General features: G+C 38.7%; 1 protein-coding gene across 2 annotated transcripts in view; it reads left to right on the top strand.

Moving 5' to 3' along the window:
• The window catches only part of Terf1 (telomeric repeat binding factor 1), a 28481-nt gene extending 9322 nt beyond the window's left edge, over positions 1-19159 (top strand). For both annotated transcript variants that reach the window (XM_032906899.1, XM_032906890.1), the window contains 6 exons: positions 2576-2725; positions 3284-3396; positions 10383-10442; positions 11500-11588; positions 14586-14692; positions 18235-19159. In XM_032906899.1, the coding sequence (XP_032762790.1) occupies positions 2576-2725; positions 3284-3396; positions 10383-10442; positions 11500-11588; positions 14586-14692; positions 18235-18396 (681 nt within the window). In that variant the 3' untranslated portion in view covers positions 18397-19159. The remainder of the gene's footprint in view (positions 1-2575; positions 2726-3283; positions 3397-10382; positions 10443-11499; positions 11589-14585; positions 14693-18234) is intronic.
• The last annotated feature ends 1134 nt before the right edge of the window (positions 19160-20293 follow it).

A 20293-nucleotide genomic window follows, 5' to 3' on the forward strand; every position in this document is an offset into this window, starting at 1 on the left:
TAACCTCAAAACTCAAGATCACTGCACCACTCTAGATGGTACTGGGATGTAGACATGAACTACTAGGGCTGTCCCCATTTTCTGTACCTTCTTTTCCTCTTTCCTTTCCCTTTCATTTTCTTTCTTTGAGATAGGATCTCAAGACTGTGTCACCACACCCAGTTGGAGTTTGTTATATGATCATTTGCAGTTTGAGTCTGTATGTTAATACAGTCAATAGGCCTCAACTTGTTAAAATAGTTAAAACACTCTTAAAAATAGTGTTATTGGGATAAATTACACCTCTTCAAAGAAAGAAAAAAATCTTAAATTTGTAGTTAATTTTTTACTGAGTATCTCTACCTCTAGAAGAAAATAACGTGTCTTAAATGTAAAGGTAGACAGGTTTGCACCAGGGAACACAGTTGTTGATGAGGACGAGCCCTACATCAGGAAACAACCGAGCTCAGAGTGTAGCTCTGTGTAGCACTGTAGGATTTGCCTAACACATACAAACCTGAGGTTTGGGTCTTGGCACCATCAAAAAGAAAGGTCAGCCAGGCATTGTACAGTACATGCCTATAATCCAGCACTCAAGCATGGGGGTCAGGGGGCTTTGGGGGTAATATCCTTCATTGGAGACTGGCTTGGCTGTAGTAAGGTCTTTTCTCAAAACCTAGAACTTCGTCAAATCTTACAATCATTTGAGAAAATGGTTGTCTTCTCCAGGGTATCTACCACTAAAGATTTGTTTTATAGTGGTATCATGCCAGGTGTACTTTGGAGTAGAATTCCCAGGTGATTGGATTGGCTAGCCGTACTCATTTGTGGTACTCATCTGCTGTTCACTTTTCAAGGAACACTCATTGAGTTGTAGTAAGCCCTGCCAGTGCTTTTCCAAAGGAGCTAACAGCACTTGCTTTGTAGACCTCACTTGTGGTTTTCAGTTCACCTTCCTGGCAAATCTGTAGTTCTATCATGTTCGGTTTAATTTGCCTGAAAACTATTGAAGGTGGAATGCCATTTGGTAGATTGGTGGATAGAGTTGAAGGGGTATTTGGCTTAATTAATAACTGACTTAGCCTAATTGAGTAAGTTATGGTTTAGGTAAGGCATTTTCTGGTTTGACCCTTCTGTAAGGGTATAACTCCCCCCGACATTTCAGCAGAGAGCCTGATGATTTTGTAGAGTTTCCTACCCATATATTTTCTTCTTAGTGTTAGTAGATTAGTGAAAACTCAACTCCGCTTCTGTCTCATAAAAAGAAAACTTACGACCAGTAAGCATTAAGCACTTAGGAAAAAAGTATTCAAACTTCCTAATACTGGCATAATCAGTGGGACTTTACCAACTCACTCACTGAACTGTTTGCCATACTCTCAGACCTGCAGCAATTCCCATTGATTTGGACATCAACAATGGGCTCAAAAGCTGGCAGAGTGCTTAGACGCCTGCACAGCTTCCTCTCTGGAGGATAAATTGATGGGTTAAAGAGTCTTAGCAAAATGTACACGCACACATCCCAGTGAGTCTCGTTTCTAGGTAAATGTCTGAGAATAACTTTTGGTTTGTTCTACATTTCCAAAAGCTATGAAGCTTTACAGACAGACAAAAAAAAAACCCAGATCTCATTGAGACAGTTAGTTTAAGATCACACTTACAGGTTCTTTTCAAGTTCTGTAATAGTTATTGCTTATCCAGCATTCGTACAACTACTATTGAAGAAACATTTACATTGAGCACAAAAATATTAAGAGAAAATGTTTGAACATTGCAATAATAGCAGATAACCTAAGTTCTTCAAGCAGCTAAATGAACACACGACCAATATACTAGACTGAAGTACAAACAACTTTTTCTGCATAAATAATATGCAGCTAAGGCAAATATAGCAAATCTCGGGGAAAAATCAGTGTTACACGGATGATACCATTTGTACAAAATCAAAGTCACAAGACTTCAGGGACAGTGCAGTGAAGTAAAGTGCTAGCCGTGCAAAAACACGAGGACCCGAGTTCAGATTCCCAACATCCACATAAACATCCAGACCTGGAGGCAGAAACTGTAAGCCAGTGTTAGTGATACATGCAGCGATCAGCACACATGTACACCCAAATAGATAAACAAAGGTAGAACTACGGTAAACAGTGCTGTCCATTGCTCACAGACATACCAATGTACAAGTATAAAGAAATTTACTTTTGGGGAGGCAGCAGGACTGGAAATGGAGCCCAAGGCATTGTTTAGACTAGACAAGCACTGTCTCTGACAAGCTATATACATCCCTTCAGTAAAGATAGTAAATTCTGAATTTCGAGTAGTAGTTATAGATGGGGACAAAGAGTGGGATCAGATTGCAGGCACAAACAAGCTCTAGCCATATTGATAATGCTTTGTTTATAATCTGTTTCTTTCTTTGTGTCTGAAACAAAATGTAGGGGCATTAACAAGACAATAGGTTGGTCTTTTAAAGCAGAATTATAACTCTTAATTGTATCTCTATTAGTTTATTTTTATAAAATAATTGTTTTTAATCAAATATATATTTATAAGAAATGAAATTTGTATTAACATATACATTTCTGTTGTTCTTTAGCCTTTAGAAAGAAAATTACTTAAGATAATCTCTCAAAAAGACGTCTTCCACGTCCTTTTTCAACGCTTCAGTTATAACCTCATGATGGAGAAAATTCAGAGTTATGTGGAGTGTGTGTTAAATGAGAAATCATCAACTTTCCTAATGAAGGTACATGTTAGCTCAAGGAGAGAGAAATTGTTATAACAAAGAGTACTTAAAAGAGAAAGTCTTAAATGTAATCCAGATTTTAAGTTAATGGGTTATTAAAGTGGCCTTCTTCATTAATTTGAGGTGGTTTTACCACAAAATATTTATGTGTGTGCAAGAGTAAGTACACACGTGAGTGTGCACCAGCAGAGGCCAGAGGAGGGTGTCACATCCTTGCACCAGTTGTGAGCCACCTGAGGACAGGTCCTGGGAACTGAATTCTGATCCTCAACAAGAAAAGCTCCACCACTAAGCCATGTCTCCAGCCACTAAAATTTTATTTAAAATTGCCTAGAGAACTTTGTATCTATCAAATATATTTGCATGAGGAAAAGGCTTCCATAATGTCTATAAGGCAAGCAGTAGCTATGGAGTCGCAAGTGTTGTCAAAATCATGAACCTCATTTGGTGCCTTGGACCTGTGAACAGATGATTCTGCTGCAGCTGTCAGAGACCGTGCTACTTGTTTAAAACGCCTAATACATCCTGTTTTTCCCTTCATAATCAACCTTTTTAAAGGCAGCAACGAAAGTAGTGGAAAATGAAAAAGCAAGGACAGTAGCTTCGGAGGATAAAGCAAAGGCCACCAACACTGGAACAGAAACGGAAGTTAACTCGAATAAAGGAGAAAGGTTTGTATGCTCTTGATTTTGATTGTTTTAGTAATGTACGTCTTTAAATAAGTGATGCTAGTAAGCCATAATTGAGTAATTGATGTGATCTCTAATTGATAGTTTGAATATGTGGGATACTATAGTGTTATTCCATGACTTACACGAATTATATGTTTAGTAATGTAGGGAGTGAGAAAATGTCAGTTTAATGTGTATAAATTTATTTACTAATTTTAGTGAAGGTGTGCTTAGGAAATGAGGTTGAATTTGGAAACCTGGTTCATTTGCCTCTTATTTGAATTCAGATCTCACTAAGTTATTTTGGAATTTTAAGATATCATTCTCCCTATTTTCAAGAATATGATGCACTACTCAAAAAAACAAAAAACAGGGGTTGGGGATTTGGCTCAGTGGTAGAGCGCTTGCCTAGAAAGCGCAAGGCCCTGGGTTCGGTCCCCAGCTCTGAAAAAAAGAAAAGAAAAAAAAAAAATACAAAAAACAGCAGCTGGCCCCGAGGCTGCAGGAAGTGCACTAGTTAGTCCCGTCTGTTGAAGACATACTTCAGTTTAGGTTGTCTGAAAATGCCACACATTTTCAAGGCTGGTTTTGCTTTTGGATTTTGTTTTATTTGTTTTGTTTTATTCTTTTGAACAGCTTTTTATGTAACTGCAGCTGGTCTTAATCAAACATTCACTGTCCTTGAGGAAGACTTTAAACAGATCTGATCCCCTGCCTCCACCGCCCTGGTGCCACATTTATTATAAGTATAGGCCAGCACACCCAGCCGGGGACTGGAAGGGAGGTTAGCATTTGGGAAGAGGAGTGTCAGCCCGTGGGAGCTGGCTCTCTTTTCTCTCCGAGTTGGAATTTAGGTAGTCAAGCTTGGCAGCAAACATTAACCTTTTCCCACTCACTTAGCCGTCTCTCAGGACGCTAAGGGTAAATTTTTAACTTCTGTCGTAAAAGTTAACCCTATTGAAGAAGATAAACTTAGACGATGAGGATTCTCTATTGTTTACATGTGTTTGTTAATTATTGTGTGTGGAGTGCATGCTATGTGTACCGTAGTGCATGTGTAAAGGGTATAGGATGTTATGTAGTTGTTTGCTGCCTTTGAGGGTGGGTTCTGGGAACTGAAATGAAATCATCAGATTTCAGAGTAAGTGCTGTTCCCCACTGAGCCATCTTGCCAACCCAAGACCTCTGTTTTTTTTTTTTGTTTTTTTTTTTTTTTGGTTCTTTTTTTTTTGAGCTGGGGACCGAACCCAGGGCCTTGCGCTTCCTAGGCAAGCGCTCTACCACTGAGCTAAATCCCAACCCCAAGACCTCTGTTTTAACCCATGTTAGAGTCTTTCTGTTGTTATACACTTAACCAAAGACTGGGTGGTTAGAACCTTGCGATCTCTGGATGGATGGATTTGGTAACCCACATGATACTTAAAGTTCCAAGGAAGCTATCTTAACTATATTTAAAGGTTGGAGTTGGACCCCAAGTTAGATAAACACACTTCATTGTAACCCTTAGGACTAGGGCTCAGTTATCTTAGAATCTTCCCTCCCTTTGTTCCTTCGTATCCCAGGACAACTTGTTCCTCATTCATCGAAAAGGGTATATTGAAGTCCTGTTTTGTCATTGATAAACAACCCGTTTTGAGAATTAAGTATCTCATTTTGGCTTCATTATTTTTTGTTTGAAGCCATCTTGCCCAATGTAATAGTGCTATATAATAGAATTAAGACCTAGATCATGATTCTTGGAGATAAAAAGTACATTTCCTGTGTTCTCTCCTTATATAAAGCACTACTCACGTGTTTCAGAGGCTCTCCTAGATATAGACACAGTACAGAGCGTAAAGTAGAACCCTCAAGTTCTCATCTGCTTCTTTATACTGTGACTCTCCTTGTCTTTATGCATCCAACTGTCTTTTCATCTCTGAAACACTTCTGATGATTTACATCCAAGATTATAATGTGCTTTGTACCACACAAATACATCCTTAAAGTAAGTTCTAAGATTGGCTTTTGCAAAGGTAAATGTTTAGATTTCTTCCCAACTTAAAACTTTTAGTTTGGGGCTGGAGAGATGGCTCAGCAGTTAAGAGCACTGATTGGTCTTCCAGAGGTCCTGAGTTCAATTCCCAGTAACCACATGGTGGCTTACAACCATCTGGAATGGGATCCGATGCCCTCTTTTGATGTGTCTGAAGACAGCTACAGTGTACTCATATAAAACTTTTAGTTCATAGTACTAGAGATTGAACTCAGGAGAGGACATGAAGCATACTTTTTATTTTTCTGTTATTGCAAATAAAGTTTTAAATATATATTCTGATTATGGTTTCCCCTATCCCTGCTGCTCCTAGTTCTTCCCCACCTCCCCTACCATCCGGATCCACATCTTTTACATCTCACATTAGAAAACAAACTGGCATTTAAGGAATAATAATAAAATGAGGTGAATCAAAAACAAACAAATATGAAAAAACAACCAACAAGAAACAAACCAAAAAAGAAAAAGTACAGGAAACATATATAAGTGCAGAGATACATGTTCCCACATTAAAGAATCTAAAAACTACCCCCCAAACAGAAGTCATACACACCCAAAGGACCTGTAAGATAGAAAAGGAAAAAAGCCACCACTTAATGTCAAATAAGACACTATGAGATAAAGAACCTCTAAAGATACCGTCGAATTCACTTTATGTTGGGCTATCTACTACAGGCGTGGGGTCTATCCTCCCAAGTGGGTTCTTTCCCTAGTGAAAACCCTGGAAGAAAACTAATGTTTCATTTGCAAGTATCTATCAATTGGAGACAGTCTTAGTGATGGGCCGTGCTTCTGCTTTCCTCCCAGTACCAGGACCCACACAGGCCCTGTGCATGCTGCAGTCTCTGAGTGTATGTGTGCACCAGTCTGATTTGTCTAGAAGGCCTTGATGCCTTCCTCTCTACGGGCTCTAACACTCTTTCATCCTCTTTTCCACATAGTTCTCCGAGCCCCAAGGAGAGGGATTTGGTGGAGACATCGTTTTTAAGGATGAGTGTTGAAGGTTTTCACTCAGTATAATGTCTGGCTGTGAATTTGTATTTGTTCCCATCTGCTACAGGAGAAAACTTCTCACGCTGGCTGAGAGAGACACAAATTTATGAGTATAGCAGAATGTTATTAGTCATTTTGTTGCTACATTTCTTCAGGGGAACAATTTGTTTTCCCCTAGGTCCCTGGATTGCCAAGGAGGACCAGTCTCAGCGTGAAGGGGATTCTGAGGAAGGGGTGTCTAGGAACAGCAAAAGAACTACTCATTTAAAGTCAAATCATGGGGAACATGCTGATGACCTGTGTTATGCTTAAGACTAACTTTCTCTGGAGATCTTCAGATAGCTCAGACCAAGGCCCAGTTTTTTTATTTACATATCAATTCAATAATTTACTCCAGATGCCTTTTTGATTATCCCACCAATCAGCATTTCATGACTCCAGCCCCCTGATTCTTAGGAAGAAAAACAGCAAGCACTTTTTTCTTAAGATTGCAAATAAATTCAGAGATCTGCCTGCCTTTATAAGCAACAACAATAAGCTAGCTGGGTAGGATCTTGCTCTGAGATAGCCATTCCTACTACACCCAGGCTGACCTTGAACTCAGGAATCTGCCTGCCATTATATTTTTCTGACAAGCCGGATCACAGTGCAGCTGCCTCTGTTCTTTTAGGTCTCTGAAGCTCCTTATACAGTTTATATTGCATCCTCATATTTTGCATAGTTGAGAAATTACATAGTCTTGAACTCATGTTTTCAAAGTTCTTTTCCACAGCCTTAAGGACTGTCCTGAACGTCTCAGCATTTACCAGTTTGCTAAGACATTAGCCACACCTTTGCCTCCCAGACTCTGATTATCATGGAGTCATTAACCTTGACAGAAAGGACACTCCTAGAAGGAGGAACATGAAAATATGTATATTATTATACAAACAAGTCTTATGCTCACAGCAGCCATGGAGGCCCATGTCCTGCTGACTCTGTTCCATGGGCAGAAACCATGTCATGCTGTCCCTTGCCTGACCAAGCCAGACTCAGTACTGGACTATCTAATCTCAGGTTCTTTGTCACCTAAGCAGTACTGTGTCTGGGTTCCATCTCATGGAGTGGGCCTTAACTCAGAACAATCGATTAGTTATTCCCACAGGTTTTAAGCCACTATTGCACCAGTGTATCTTGCAGGAAGGTCACTCTTAAAGAGGGTTTGTACCTGGGTTGGTCTTTGCTTTACCTTTCTTCTTTGGTAGCGTGCAGAATACATTCCTATACCATGAATGCTAATCAATAGAGGTGAAGACTTCAGGAAGGCATCAGCATGATTTCTCCTTGTTCAATGAGTTGTGTAGTTGTCTTAAGTAATATTAGGATCTTATTGTCAGTTTACTTTGGCAACAGCTCAATTATACATAAGCCATTCCTAGTACTGGAAGTTTCGTTTGGTGACGAGATGTTCACTTGGGGCTCTGACTTCCCTCGTTTGACTATTTCATTTAGACGCCTTCATGGATGTTTGTATTAATAGAAAGCTAGTACTGTATGGCATTTCGATATGACTCCTCAAAATGGCTCTTAGTTTTAGCTTTCCCTCTCCATATTTCCTCCCTGCCTTCTTCTCCCCCTCCCCATCCCATTCCAGTCCCCCTGCCATGTCCATCCATAACTGTCTATTGTATTCCATTTCCCAGGGAGAAATCTTTTCCCACTACTCCCTACTGTCTACCTAACCTCTGTGGTGATATGGACTGTAGCTTGCTTGTCAACAACTTCACAGCTGTCATCCACATATAAGTGAGAACATAGGATATTTGTCTTTTGGGGTCTAAATTACCTCTTAGGATGACTTTTTTTTCTAGCTCTATTTACCTGAGAGTTTGAAAATTCTGTGTTTTTTGGTTTTGGTTTTTTTTGTTTGTTTGTTTGTTTTGTTTTGTTTTTTACAGATGAGTAATATAAATAATACTTTTGACCAGTCTCTCTGCTGTGTTTGCAGCCTTCCCAACCCTTATTTCAGCTGACATTTGCGTTATTGCAGTGATTGGATCCCTGTAACTCTTATTTTACTTAATGACCACAAACAAAAGTGGTAATGTATCAGAGGGTGTCCTTGAAGTTCAGTCTGCCTACTTTCCCCTCTCAAGTTCCAGCATCACAGGGGTATACTGCTTTACTCAGCTTGTCAGAACATAGTCTGTCTGTGAAGTTGTATGGAAAGAAAAAATTTCCAAGGTAAGCATGATGGCCCATACCTGTAATCCCAGCACTTGGGAGACTAGAGCAAGAGGACCTTGAGTTCAGAGCTAACCTAGTTACGTATAATACAAACCTCAGCACAAAACCCATAATTCATTGCTAAACTATAGATAAGATGTTGTCAACATCTAGTGTGTTGGGGACCCTGGGTACAATCGCAAACCACCAGGACACAGGGGGTGCAGAGCAAAGGCAGAAGCAACTGCACGCAGTTGCAAGCTTTATTAATCCTTATATAGATATGAATGTGCATTACTTCAATTTCCATTTTGGCAAGATACTATAATATCATTATTCCCACAATACCAGGAACAACTGAAGCAAGACTAAACAAAGAAATACAACTAAACAAAAGTTTCTTCTCAAAATATTCACATAACAAATCACCTCTCTTCTTATTATCAAAATATACTTGCCATTACCAAGAGAGCATGAGAACCACTTCCACAGAAACAGGATATAACAGAACATAGTTTAAGGCCAAGTGAGAAAAACATTTTCTTCTCAGGGGCAGCATTCCAGCCCCTACTTGCACCTGTCACCAGTCCTTACTTGACCCTGCCTGGGAGCTGCATCTCTATATCTTCACAGGATGTCAATATTGGAGTTAAGATAGGCAGAGGTTTTAGTGGTTTTGTTTTGTTTTGAGACAAGGTTTTACTAGGTAGCCTTGGTTGGCATGGAACTTGCTATAAACCAGCCTAGTCTCAAACACAGACATCCTGAGTGCTAGGATTAAAGATGTGTGTGCCCAGCTGGTTACAATCTTTATGTATGGGGTGTGGCTCAGTTGGTACTAGACTGTCTTGAATAATGCCTTGGATTGGATTCCCAGCATAGCATGAAACCTGAAATGGTAAAGTGCACTTAAAACCCTAGCACTTGGGAGATGGAAACAAGTTTAAGGTCTGTTTTGACTGTATAACAGGCTTAAAGCCAGCATGGCTTCAGCCTTGGCCCTGTCTCAAGAATAAGACAGAAAAAATGAGAAAAAAATATCAGATGCAAGAACAAATGTGATTTCAGAAAAGCGAAACAGATTTGTGGGAGGATGGAATTGAATGTGGTTGTGCTGCTTTTATGGATGCTACTTTAGTACCAGCCAAGGAGGGTGTTTTTGTTTTGTTTTGTTTTTTGCCCCCGAGCTGGGGGATGGAACCCAGGTCCTTGCGCTTCCTAGGCAAGCGCTCTACCACTGAGCTAAATCCCCAACCCTGGTTTATAGCTTTTATACTAGGACCTGGGAGATTAAAGCAAGAGGGCCATGAGTTTGATGTTTGCCTGGATTACATAAGACCTCATCTCACTTCCTACCCACCACCACAATCTCCCAAAAGTTCAATTTGAAACTGCTTAGAAAGAGAAAAAATAAAGTTGAACCCATTAAATTATATACATGAAGCACGCGTTTTCATGTATCAGTTGTACTCCAGTCAAGCTGGCAGAAGACACATCATGGAATAGGAGTTTTCTAAAGGAAAAACACGATAAACACTTGATTGTAGCATTAACTGTGTTTGGGGAAGTCTGATTTGTACCTCATAAACACATCTGAGTAAACATGTGGCTACCTTTTAGTGGACTAGATAGCTCTTAATCCAATCAGGCTTCCTTTCCAGACTGGTTTCTGGTAGATTGAAAGATGTCTAGACTATACTTCCCTTCTATAAAGTTCCACTTGTATATGATCTTGGATTTTTTTTTTCTTTTAAAGTGTTAATGGCCAACAGTCTATAGAAACTGAATCCTTGGTGGATACAGTATCCTCAGTAAGGTAAAGTATGACATTTGTCTTTGTCCTTAAAATCACTGATAAAAGCAATTTATATATATTTAAATATATTTGGCATGTCAGTACTATGATTTAGAGGTGAAGAGTTTGAGAATAGCATTCTAGACAATACAATTGAATATTTTAGAAGAGAGGAAAGGTAAGAAAGGATTTGCTTAGTTATAGAGTATTTTTTGTAGATAAAAGTATAGCTAAAATGTGTATATGTTAGGTGGGGGTAACAACCTAAGTTCAAGCACATTGATTTTTAGATCTGTTTTGCTTGTATATAAGATTAGAGCTTTTTTTTTTTTTTTTTTTTTTTTTTTTTTTGGTTCTTTTTTTTTTTTAGCTGGGGACCGAACCCAGGGCCTTCGCTTCCTAGGTAAGCGCTCTACCACTGAGCCAAATCCCCAGCCCCAAGATTAGAGCTATTGAGAGAGCACCGGCTACTTTTCAGAGAACCTGGATTCACTTCCAGCAGCCACCTGGCAGCTCACACCTGTCTACCTCCAGTTCCAGGGGATCTGACATCCTCACACAGACAGACAGTTCAGGCAAAGCACAAATGAACATTAAATAAAAATAAATTATAAAAGAAAATTAGAATGTTAGCTTTGAAGTACTGTTTAAAACATGTCACATTCATTATTTCCAGCGTATAACTTTACCTTTACAAAACAAGTCTTCGACTCTATAAAGTGAGGGATCTAGCAGTAGATAAAGAAATTTTTGAATTCTCCTGCAGAAAATGATTTAGAAGCCACAGGAAAGAAGAAAAATAAATGTATGTGGTTTGAGAAGTGTTTGAGAGTTCTTGTTTTGTTTAGTTTTGTTTCTCTCTCAATGTATTTGGAAAACTGATAAATCTTCATTTCTGAGTAGATGAGCTGTAGAAAGAAAGATAAAACAAATGGAAGTTCAACAATAAAATTATTAAAAAGTAACATGGCCCACTCAGAGAGCAACAAGAGGGACAGGCCAGTGTGGAAGATTCTGTAGCAAAGATGAGACAGGTCTAGTCTCCGGCGTCAGTCACAAGCTCGCGTGTTTTATTTAGGTCTCACAAGAATGCCTTATCTCCGTTGAAAAGCAGGTGTCTTCAGCCAGATTTCAATAGGAATGAAGCAAGAACAGGAACTCTTCAGTGTGAGTACGACTGCTATGGTTGAGAGGGATGGACGTCCTAGCTGCCACCTTAGCGCTGCGCACTGCAGCACAGCGGCTCAGCAGACCGGAAGCCTGCCCTGATAGTCCGGTCTGATTGGTTGGCGTGTGTTTGGCAGTTTTTCTGCTTAGCTGTATTCAGCAGCTTTAGACCTTGGAGTGATAAATGCAATCAAAGTTCATTGTTCACGTTGACTGAGTGAACTCTGAGTCACTACTTGCAGGGGAAATACAAAAGTTTAGGTTTGCTTAATTTTCAGTAACTTTTTAATCACAGTCTGGTTTTACGTTTGTTTGTTTAAAGACACTGTGGTGTTGGCTCCTTAGTATTGACTCATTGCCAGCAGCCTTATAATGTGTGTCTGAATAAAATAATATGTAACTCTTTAATGTTGCCCTGTGATTTCCACAGGTACACATGCATATGCCCACACATAAATAAATGAATATAATTTTTAAAATTCGAATAAAGACTATGAAGTGCTTTACTTGTGTTTGCAAATGTACATTTAAGCTTTAGAGTATTAGATGATTTAAGCAGAAATCTGTCCTCAAAACCAGTCTTCTGTTTTTCCTAGTCACCCGATTTGCTGGCTAACAATGTAAATAAGAATAGTTTGTTCTGTTCACAGCCTGGCAGTGAGGTTTGGTCTTATTTCAAACTTTTGATTCTCTTATTTAGCCTCCTGGGTTCTGGAGTTACTGTGTGTGTCTCCATGCCTAGTTCTTGTGTCTTATGTAATCAGGGCTTGTAGCATGGTTTTTATGATATGAAATTCTACTTTGTCGAGTTAAATTTATTCTCTATGAACCCTTCCATCAGACTTCTTGTTTCCTTGCGTCTTCATTTTCTTTCTATTTTGCCTGGATTTTAAGTCTATAATTTCAAGTTTTCTTAAATGCGAAGAGTACCTACTGTCTTTTTTTCTGTAAAGCTTTTTGTCTAAGTCTATAATACTCTTTAGAAATAAATTTTGGTCATAGCTTTGCTAACAAGTTGATTTTCAGTTGCTACAGTGGAGAAATCTGACTTTTAATACAACTTTCCCCCTCTTTATTTATGAGTTCTCCCTTACATGACCAGGTTTTCCTAGCATATGCACTTAATGCTGGAAACCCCTCCTAAATTACTGCTTTCGTTTTGGATTTCCGTTTAGTTAAAGTGATTTTTCACTTCTCTTTAGATTTCCTGAACTTATGGACTATTTGTACTTGCTTATTTAATTTCCAGGTAATTGAAGCATATTCCAAATATCTGTTACTGATTTCCACCTTAATTCTGTTGTGGTCTGAGAACAGCTCATAGACAAAAGGAGACCTACAACCTAAGCTGGCCATAACCTTGCAGCAGTCTGTTCTGCAGTGGCCTCCCGAGTGCCAGCTGCAGGCCAGAGGACGGCCTTCAGGAGTCTGCTCTTCCTCCACCAGCAACTGAACTTGGGTAGCCAGGCTGCCCACTAAGAGCGTTTACTTGCTGAATCATCCTACCAACCCCTGACAGGATTTTTTTTTAGTGGTTTATCCTACTGTTGGTCTGTCATGGTGATTGTTGTTGATGCATACCTGAGTGGAGCATGTATTCTTTTATTAAATGGAGTATTTTAAAGTTGTACAGGTCAAGTTGTCAGTAGTGCCTTCCTGATGTTCTAGTTCTTTTTTCTTTCTTTTTCTTTTTTTTTTTTTTTTGGTTTTTTTTTTCGGAGCTGGGGGCCAAACCCAGGGCCTTGCGCTTCCTAGGCGAGTGCTCTACCACTGAGCTAAATCCCCAACCCCTGATGTTCTAGTTCTTATTTCCTACCTATATATTCTAAAAGTTGCTGAGGAAAAAACCAAGATATCATTGCAAGTTTGCCTCTATGTTAGCTCCCCTCCCAATTCTAGCCCTATTTAAAGCCTTTTTTCTAGTACTGAGGTTTTTGTTTGTATGTGGTGTGTTTCCATTTTCCTGACTGGAAACAGTAGCGTTGTCAGACTCCCAGTATGTGTGGGTCCTACTGCATTCCTGAGGGGTTGCCGTTACACCTCAGCACTATATCTTTGTGTGGTCCAAGTGCAGTTGCATTGGTAAATCCCATGGCCAGTGCAGTGGACCCAGGTAAATGCGTTCAAGGAAGCAGCTTTAGCTTAGCTCTTGGCCTAAGTGTTTACTACTTTCTGGAAAAGCTATAAAACGTCAGAGTAGCAAAGAAGTCAGTACACTCCCAGGAGCTGGTCAGTGGAGTCCTGCTGTGACTTCCTTCATCTGTTTAATTGCCTATCTATGAAGAGCTTTGGAATCTACAGTGTGAGGGGATGATTGAGCTTTGTAAGAATTAGAGGAACCATGTAGACAGCTGGAATGTTGTCAAGTTATAAAAAAAGTCTGATTGGAATTTTTAGTCTAAATTATAACCAACTATAGACCATGAAGATGAAAAGGTGCAATTATGTCTTCCTATGAATAAGAACAGTTATCTCTTTAGCATGTAACATTTGCTTATAGATGCATGCTTTTTATTTACATTTTATGATAACGAATTCAGTGTTGGAGTTATTCACTAGGCATGGTGGTGCTCACCATGAATCCAGTACTTAGAGCAGAAACAGGGAGAGCTTTATGAGTTTGAGGTCAGCCTGCTCTACATAGTGAGTTCCAGGCCATCCTAAACTACATAGTGTGATACTGTCTCAAACAGAAACAAAGTAAAAGAATAAGGAAAGGGTTATTACTGGATCAAGTACTCCCAACACTATCATAAACAAGATTTCAGTGACCATGTACCAAAAGTACTTTTGCTTTTCTCTGCAGGTGGGATGATGCTTCTCTGGCAGTCAGATGAACTCCTGCAGTTATGTCACTTACAGATTTGAAGGGAAAAGAATAGAGACAAAGAGTTCATTTTCTTATAATATCTAAAATTAACAGAATTTTACAACTTTTGGAAAGTCCAACTTCCCCCTAATATGAAATAGTACTCAATGTTAGTGTTTTTTTCATAGGTGAAATAGCAACAAAACGAAACAGAAGAACCAGTGGAGGGAATAGATTATGTATTTCAAAGAATCAGCCGGACACTAATGAAAAACATGGGCGCAGGAAAAAACAGGTAATTTTCACTATATTTGAAAAACATTTATGAACATTAAAGCAAGCATTTATACTCAGATTTCCCTAGTAGGTTTAACTTAAATAGGATTTTTTTTTTATTCATTTATTATATATAAGTACACTGTAGCTGTCTTCAGATACACCAGAAGAGGGCATCAGATCCCATTACAGATGGTTGTGAGCCACCATGTGGTTGCTGGGAATTGAACTCAGGACCTCTGGAAGAGTAGTCGGGTGCTCTTAACCACTGAGCCATCTCTCCAGCCCTTAAATAGGATTTTTAAGCACTTGAAAACCACATACAAAATAGAAAATAATTCCGTGATCATTTTTGTTGTCTTTTGGGTTTTTGTTGTTGTTTTGAGACAGTGATTCTCTTTGTAGCCCTGGCTGTCCTGGAATTCACTCTGTAGACCAGGCTGGCCTCAAACTCAGAGATCCACATGTTTCTTCCTAATGCTAGGACTAAAGGCATGTGCCACCACTGCCTGGCTTTGATTAGATTTTTTTTTTTTTTTTTTTTTAAATCTGGTCAGCTTCAGTGTTTACATGGTTTCTCTCACTTAAATGTAATCATAATGCTATCTTTCCAGTATTGAAAACTGATGAAGTACTTTATCTGATCTCCTAACTCTTGACAACAGATCAATAAATCTAGTCATTACTATTTATTTTTCTTACTCAATTTAAGATGTGTTGGGTTTTTCCCCCAACCTGTTTATGCTTGGATCATTTCAAGTGTAAGAGCTTTGGGAATTAGGCCAATAGGATTATTTTCTATGGCTCCAAGCTGTTTTGTATAGATGTCTGTCCTATCAGTATACTAGTCAAAGCAATCAACAGCTATTTAGATTTGCTTCCCGCACATCAGTCTGGCAGGGGTGGGACCCGTACATACTACACAAGTGCTGCTGTACCAGTGAGCTACTTCATTAATCCACTATGCCCTTGTGTTGTTTTGGTTAGTTGGTTGGCTAGTTGGTTGGTTTTGTTTGTTGTTCTTATGCTAGGTTTCATAGATATAAGGCCACTTCCATGCAAGTCTTATCTTTAGGCCTCATGGGCTTTTTAGTGATCATTTGTCCTCGGTTGTGGCCATTGTAAATGCTTCTTTATCTGCTTAACACTATGACTCTCTGGGTGAGACCTAGAACAGGGGCACAGATGGTCAGTTGTAAATTGTAATTGTAAAATTACATTATTTGAAAACAGGCATTGATTAGGTGAATGGAATGCTCTGGAAGTATTTTGAACTTGGGAGTATTCCGAAATACTATTCTTCCCTCCCCCTGACAGATGGATTTTGTATAATCTTTATCCTAAACATGGTATTAGACATCATGAAAGTCAGACTTCCATGTTTGTACCCCTAGAGTTTGTACCCCTAGGTTCATAAACATTGAGTGCATTAGATTCTCCTTTCTTTGCATCTCCAGTGCTGGGATTGTCACCACAGACAGCTTTCAGTAGTTCCTTTGATTCTCCTCTGTTTGCCCATGACTTACTCTCTGCTAGGTGTAAGAAGTCTAGTTCACAGCTTGTTCCTTTTTCCCTTTGGGGGTGGGAGTGCTTTGCTTTTGAGACCAGAATCCAAAAGTCTCTGCTGCACACAATGCTTTCCTGGTAGGATTTGAGTACAGATCATAGGTGTCATTTGTAGATAACTATAAGAGAACAGTATTTTCTCTCGTAGGGAAGGTATCGATCATATAATCTATAGAATATATGGGTATTAATGATACCATTGCTTCCTTACCAAAAGAGTTAATATGGACACTTTCAGCTTAGGTTTTATTGTTCAGCTGCCCACTATTGACTTGGAAGAGAATTTGTTTCAGAAGGTGGCTGACACAATTTTATGTTGTATTGGGGCTTTCGGTTTAATTTATTTATTTTTTTATTTAAATTACTTAGTGCCTACTTGGATAGATTTTTTTTCTTTTTGTATATTAAACAAAAGTACTTGAGCCTACCTCAATTAAATTTGTAGAGCCTTTTATAAACTTATTCCATTGAAGGAAAAAGTAAATGCCTTTCAGAAGTAAACCCCTTACACAAAGATTACATAGTGTGAATTTTAACACTAGGATTTTCTAATGTATTAAAATCTACATGATGTGAATTCATCATCTTGAGATTTTTAAGACATTATTTTTATATCTATTTCTGGAGTATGTGAATAAGGTGTTCAAATGTTGGGTTTCTGGGAGCTGGAGTTAAAAGCAGTTGTGAGCCATCTTCCATCACAATTCTCGGAACCAAACTCAGATCCTTTCCTTTGCAAGAACAGAATGTGCTCTTAATTGGTGAACTTTTCTCTCCTCTGCACCTTAATCATTTTTAAGTGTATGGTATAGTAGCATTAAACGTATTCATATTTTCATGTTATCACCACAATATGGACAGTAATGTCTTTCAAAACAAACTCTAGACTCATTAAAACATTCTTCCTTCATTCTTGGTAACTGCCATTTTAACTGCCTGTCTCAGAATTTGACAGTTCTAGGAACCTCATATCAATGAAATTATACAGTACTTAAGTTATTTTGAAAATTTATTTATGTGAGTGTTTACTACAAGTGTAGCTGGTGCCAAAAAGGTCAAAAGAGGGCCTTGGATCCCCTAGAACCCGAGTTACAGTTAGTTGTAAACTACCATGAGGGTGCTGAGAACTGAACCCTTGTCTTTGGAAGGGCAACAAGTGCTTTTAACCACTGGGCCATCACCCTGGCCCCAGTACCTGTCCTTTCAAGTCTATGTTATTTTACTTAGCATAATTTTCTTAAGGCTTAAGTATGTTATCAGAACTTCCCTTTTATGGATAAATAATATTTCCTATATATTGTATGCTGCAAATTCATTCATTCATTGATGGATACCTGACTTGCTTTCTCATTTTAGTGTTGTGGATAACACAGCTGTGCTAGTGTACAAGTTTTGTGTTACACTCAAATCCTTCTTTTATCATCCAAAAAAGGGATAATTAGTTGGTCACCCATATCAGATATTAAATGTTAGTACTTTCTGTGTGCAAAGTATTAGATTTCAATTAAGGTTTTTTTTTCAGCATTTTCTCCTAATTTAATTGTACATTTTAATAATAGTTGTGTTTTGAAAGTCTGTCTTACAAAAGACTTGTACTCTGTGTGTGTGTGTGTGTGTGTGCGCGCGCGTGCGCCTCCCCCCATCGCAGGTACACAGAATTTCACTGAGTTCATTAGTGAAAGACTATAGTTATGAGTTCTATTTAGAAATGTAATCTATTAAGAGTTAGGTGAAAGATTCTTAAGATAAGTCAGACTGTTATACATGTCCCATTATAGATGGCTGAGATTCTGTAAAACTATCCTAAAATGTTTTCGTGGAAATGGCAAGGAAGGTCTTGCAAAACCACGTATGTATGTATCTGTGTTCATATATATAAAAATATATTTTAAAAAATCATTTAATTTTTAAGAGTCTAATTATTGCTCTGATGTTTAAAAGATGTACTTTCTTTAAAGAATATTTCTTTGAGTGACTTTTATGTTTTTTCAACAGACATGGCTTTGGGAAGAAGACAGAAGTTTGAAGTGTGGTGTAAGGAAATATGGAGAGGGAAACTGGGCTAAAATACTATCCCATTATAAGTTCAACAACCGAACAAGTGTCATGTTAAAGGATAGGTGGAGAACGATGAGGAGGCTAAGACTCATTAGCTGAGACCCCGGAGGCTGGCTGGGTTGGTTTCAGCTCACTACAGGACAGTTAGATACTGGATCACTGTGCTGTTTAAAACTTCTTGGTCAGTAAAGATGAAGCATTATTGTGTGTGTGTGAGAGAGAGAGAGTGTGAGAGAGAGAGGGAATGTGTGTTTTGTTACAAGAGATTTGTACTGTAAAAGTAAAATTATATGTTATCATTATTTTCTATAAGAATCTTTATTTTCATAAGACATAGATAGGTTGAACCCTACCAAACTCAATCCCCATCCCATGTTGTGTTACTACAGAAGCAAGAGCCTAACAAATAAAGAGTGCATGACTGTCACTGCTTGTCTAGTCCATGTCTGTAAACTGACCTTACTGAGTGCCACCTAGAGATGGACCGAGTTGGAAAAATCTTTCGAATGAGTTTGCTGCTGGATTAATGACTAGTGTACCACTTACTAAAGAGTTATTACTAGAGGGGTATGCAAAACGACCCATGAGTTCTAACAAGCCTGGCTTGGCTTCTCAAAGTTTCATTTAAAGGAAGTTGCATTTTCACCAAATATTTATTCATTGCAATATTTAGTCAAAGACTAATAATTAGCATTTGAGTTTTATGTGCCATACTTAACAAGTAAAAACAAGTCTCAACCTATTGAAATATTAACAGGAATATTACTCAGCGTTGTGTATTTCCTGCAAAGTGTCATCACTGCTTTCCTGTTCTCTTGAATTTGCTGTCTGATATATATTAAACAATCATTAATAATTGCTATATGCTTTCTGATCTAGTCTCTACCTCACATGCTGCAGTCACTGTGTTTACCCACGTTGCAGATGATTAGTTCCAAAGCTGGCATCTTGAGTCAGAATAGTCATATGTGTCAACCTCACCCTGTCTCCAACTTCCCACCTCCGTCCGTCCACAGTTGCTGTTTGTGCTCTGGGGCCGACGTGGTGTCAAACAGTGCAGTGCAGTGCAGTCTGCTGGGTGTTTCGGTGTGTTTGTTTCTTGAGTTTCAACTGAGACGTGTCTTTGTTTCACCTCATCTAAACCGGAACAACTTGAAATGGGCAGTTTCAGTTGTGTCCAAGGGGACAGACCTGGGGATCAAGTTAAGCAAGACTCTGACAAGTATCACTATGTAGGCAGAATCTAGATTAAGGTTTGCACATATCAATGTGTGTGTGTATGCATAAGTATAGGACAGAAAGGAATCCTGTGAGGGGACGGTTATTGGGACTTTTCATGAAATAAAGGTGTGAATTAGAGGATGGGGACCTTGCTGGGGGTTGAGAGAGGGATGGACTAGAACAAAGTTATAACATGTATAGAAATGCCATGTGAAGTTCAGTTTTACACTAACATGGAAATATAATTTTATTTTTATAAAGCACTTGATCAAGCAGCTAACAGCAAAAAGCTTGGGAAGGAAAGTTAGAAGATGGAATGGAGTGAGGGTTGGGGCTCCCTTTACACCATGCTGGGTGTTAGACATGCTTTCTGCATACTCAGGAAGGTCCAACCTGCTTCTGTGGAACCATTAGAGCTTAGACATAAAGGGCTGGGGCAGGTGTGGAAAGCCCCAGCCCTGATCCAACCTCAAAACATAAGAGAGTGTTTGGTTTTACTACCCTGGACTTGTGCTTATGATTAAAGAAATTAAATTAAATACTCCCAAGTATTTTTTTTTTTGCTTGTATCTTTGTCACTGCAGGATCCAAAGTATATCTATATCTAATTTGTTTTTTTTTTTTTTACATTATAATCTATTATATGCTTTTCACATTTATTATGTTCTTAACATACATTTGAGCTGTGGAAATAAAAACATCCAAAAATGAGAACAAATAGAATATTTGGAGCGTGCTGCAAGGCAGTCAGGTTTGATCAGTGTTAGGCAGGATT

Source organism: Rattus rattus, chromosome 1, assembly GCF_011064425.1.
Source record: "Rattus rattus isolate New Zealand chromosome 1, Rrattus_CSIRO_v1, whole genome shotgun sequence".
Lineage (NCBI taxonomy): Eukaryota > Metazoa > Chordata > Mammalia > Rodentia > Muridae > Rattus > Rattus rattus.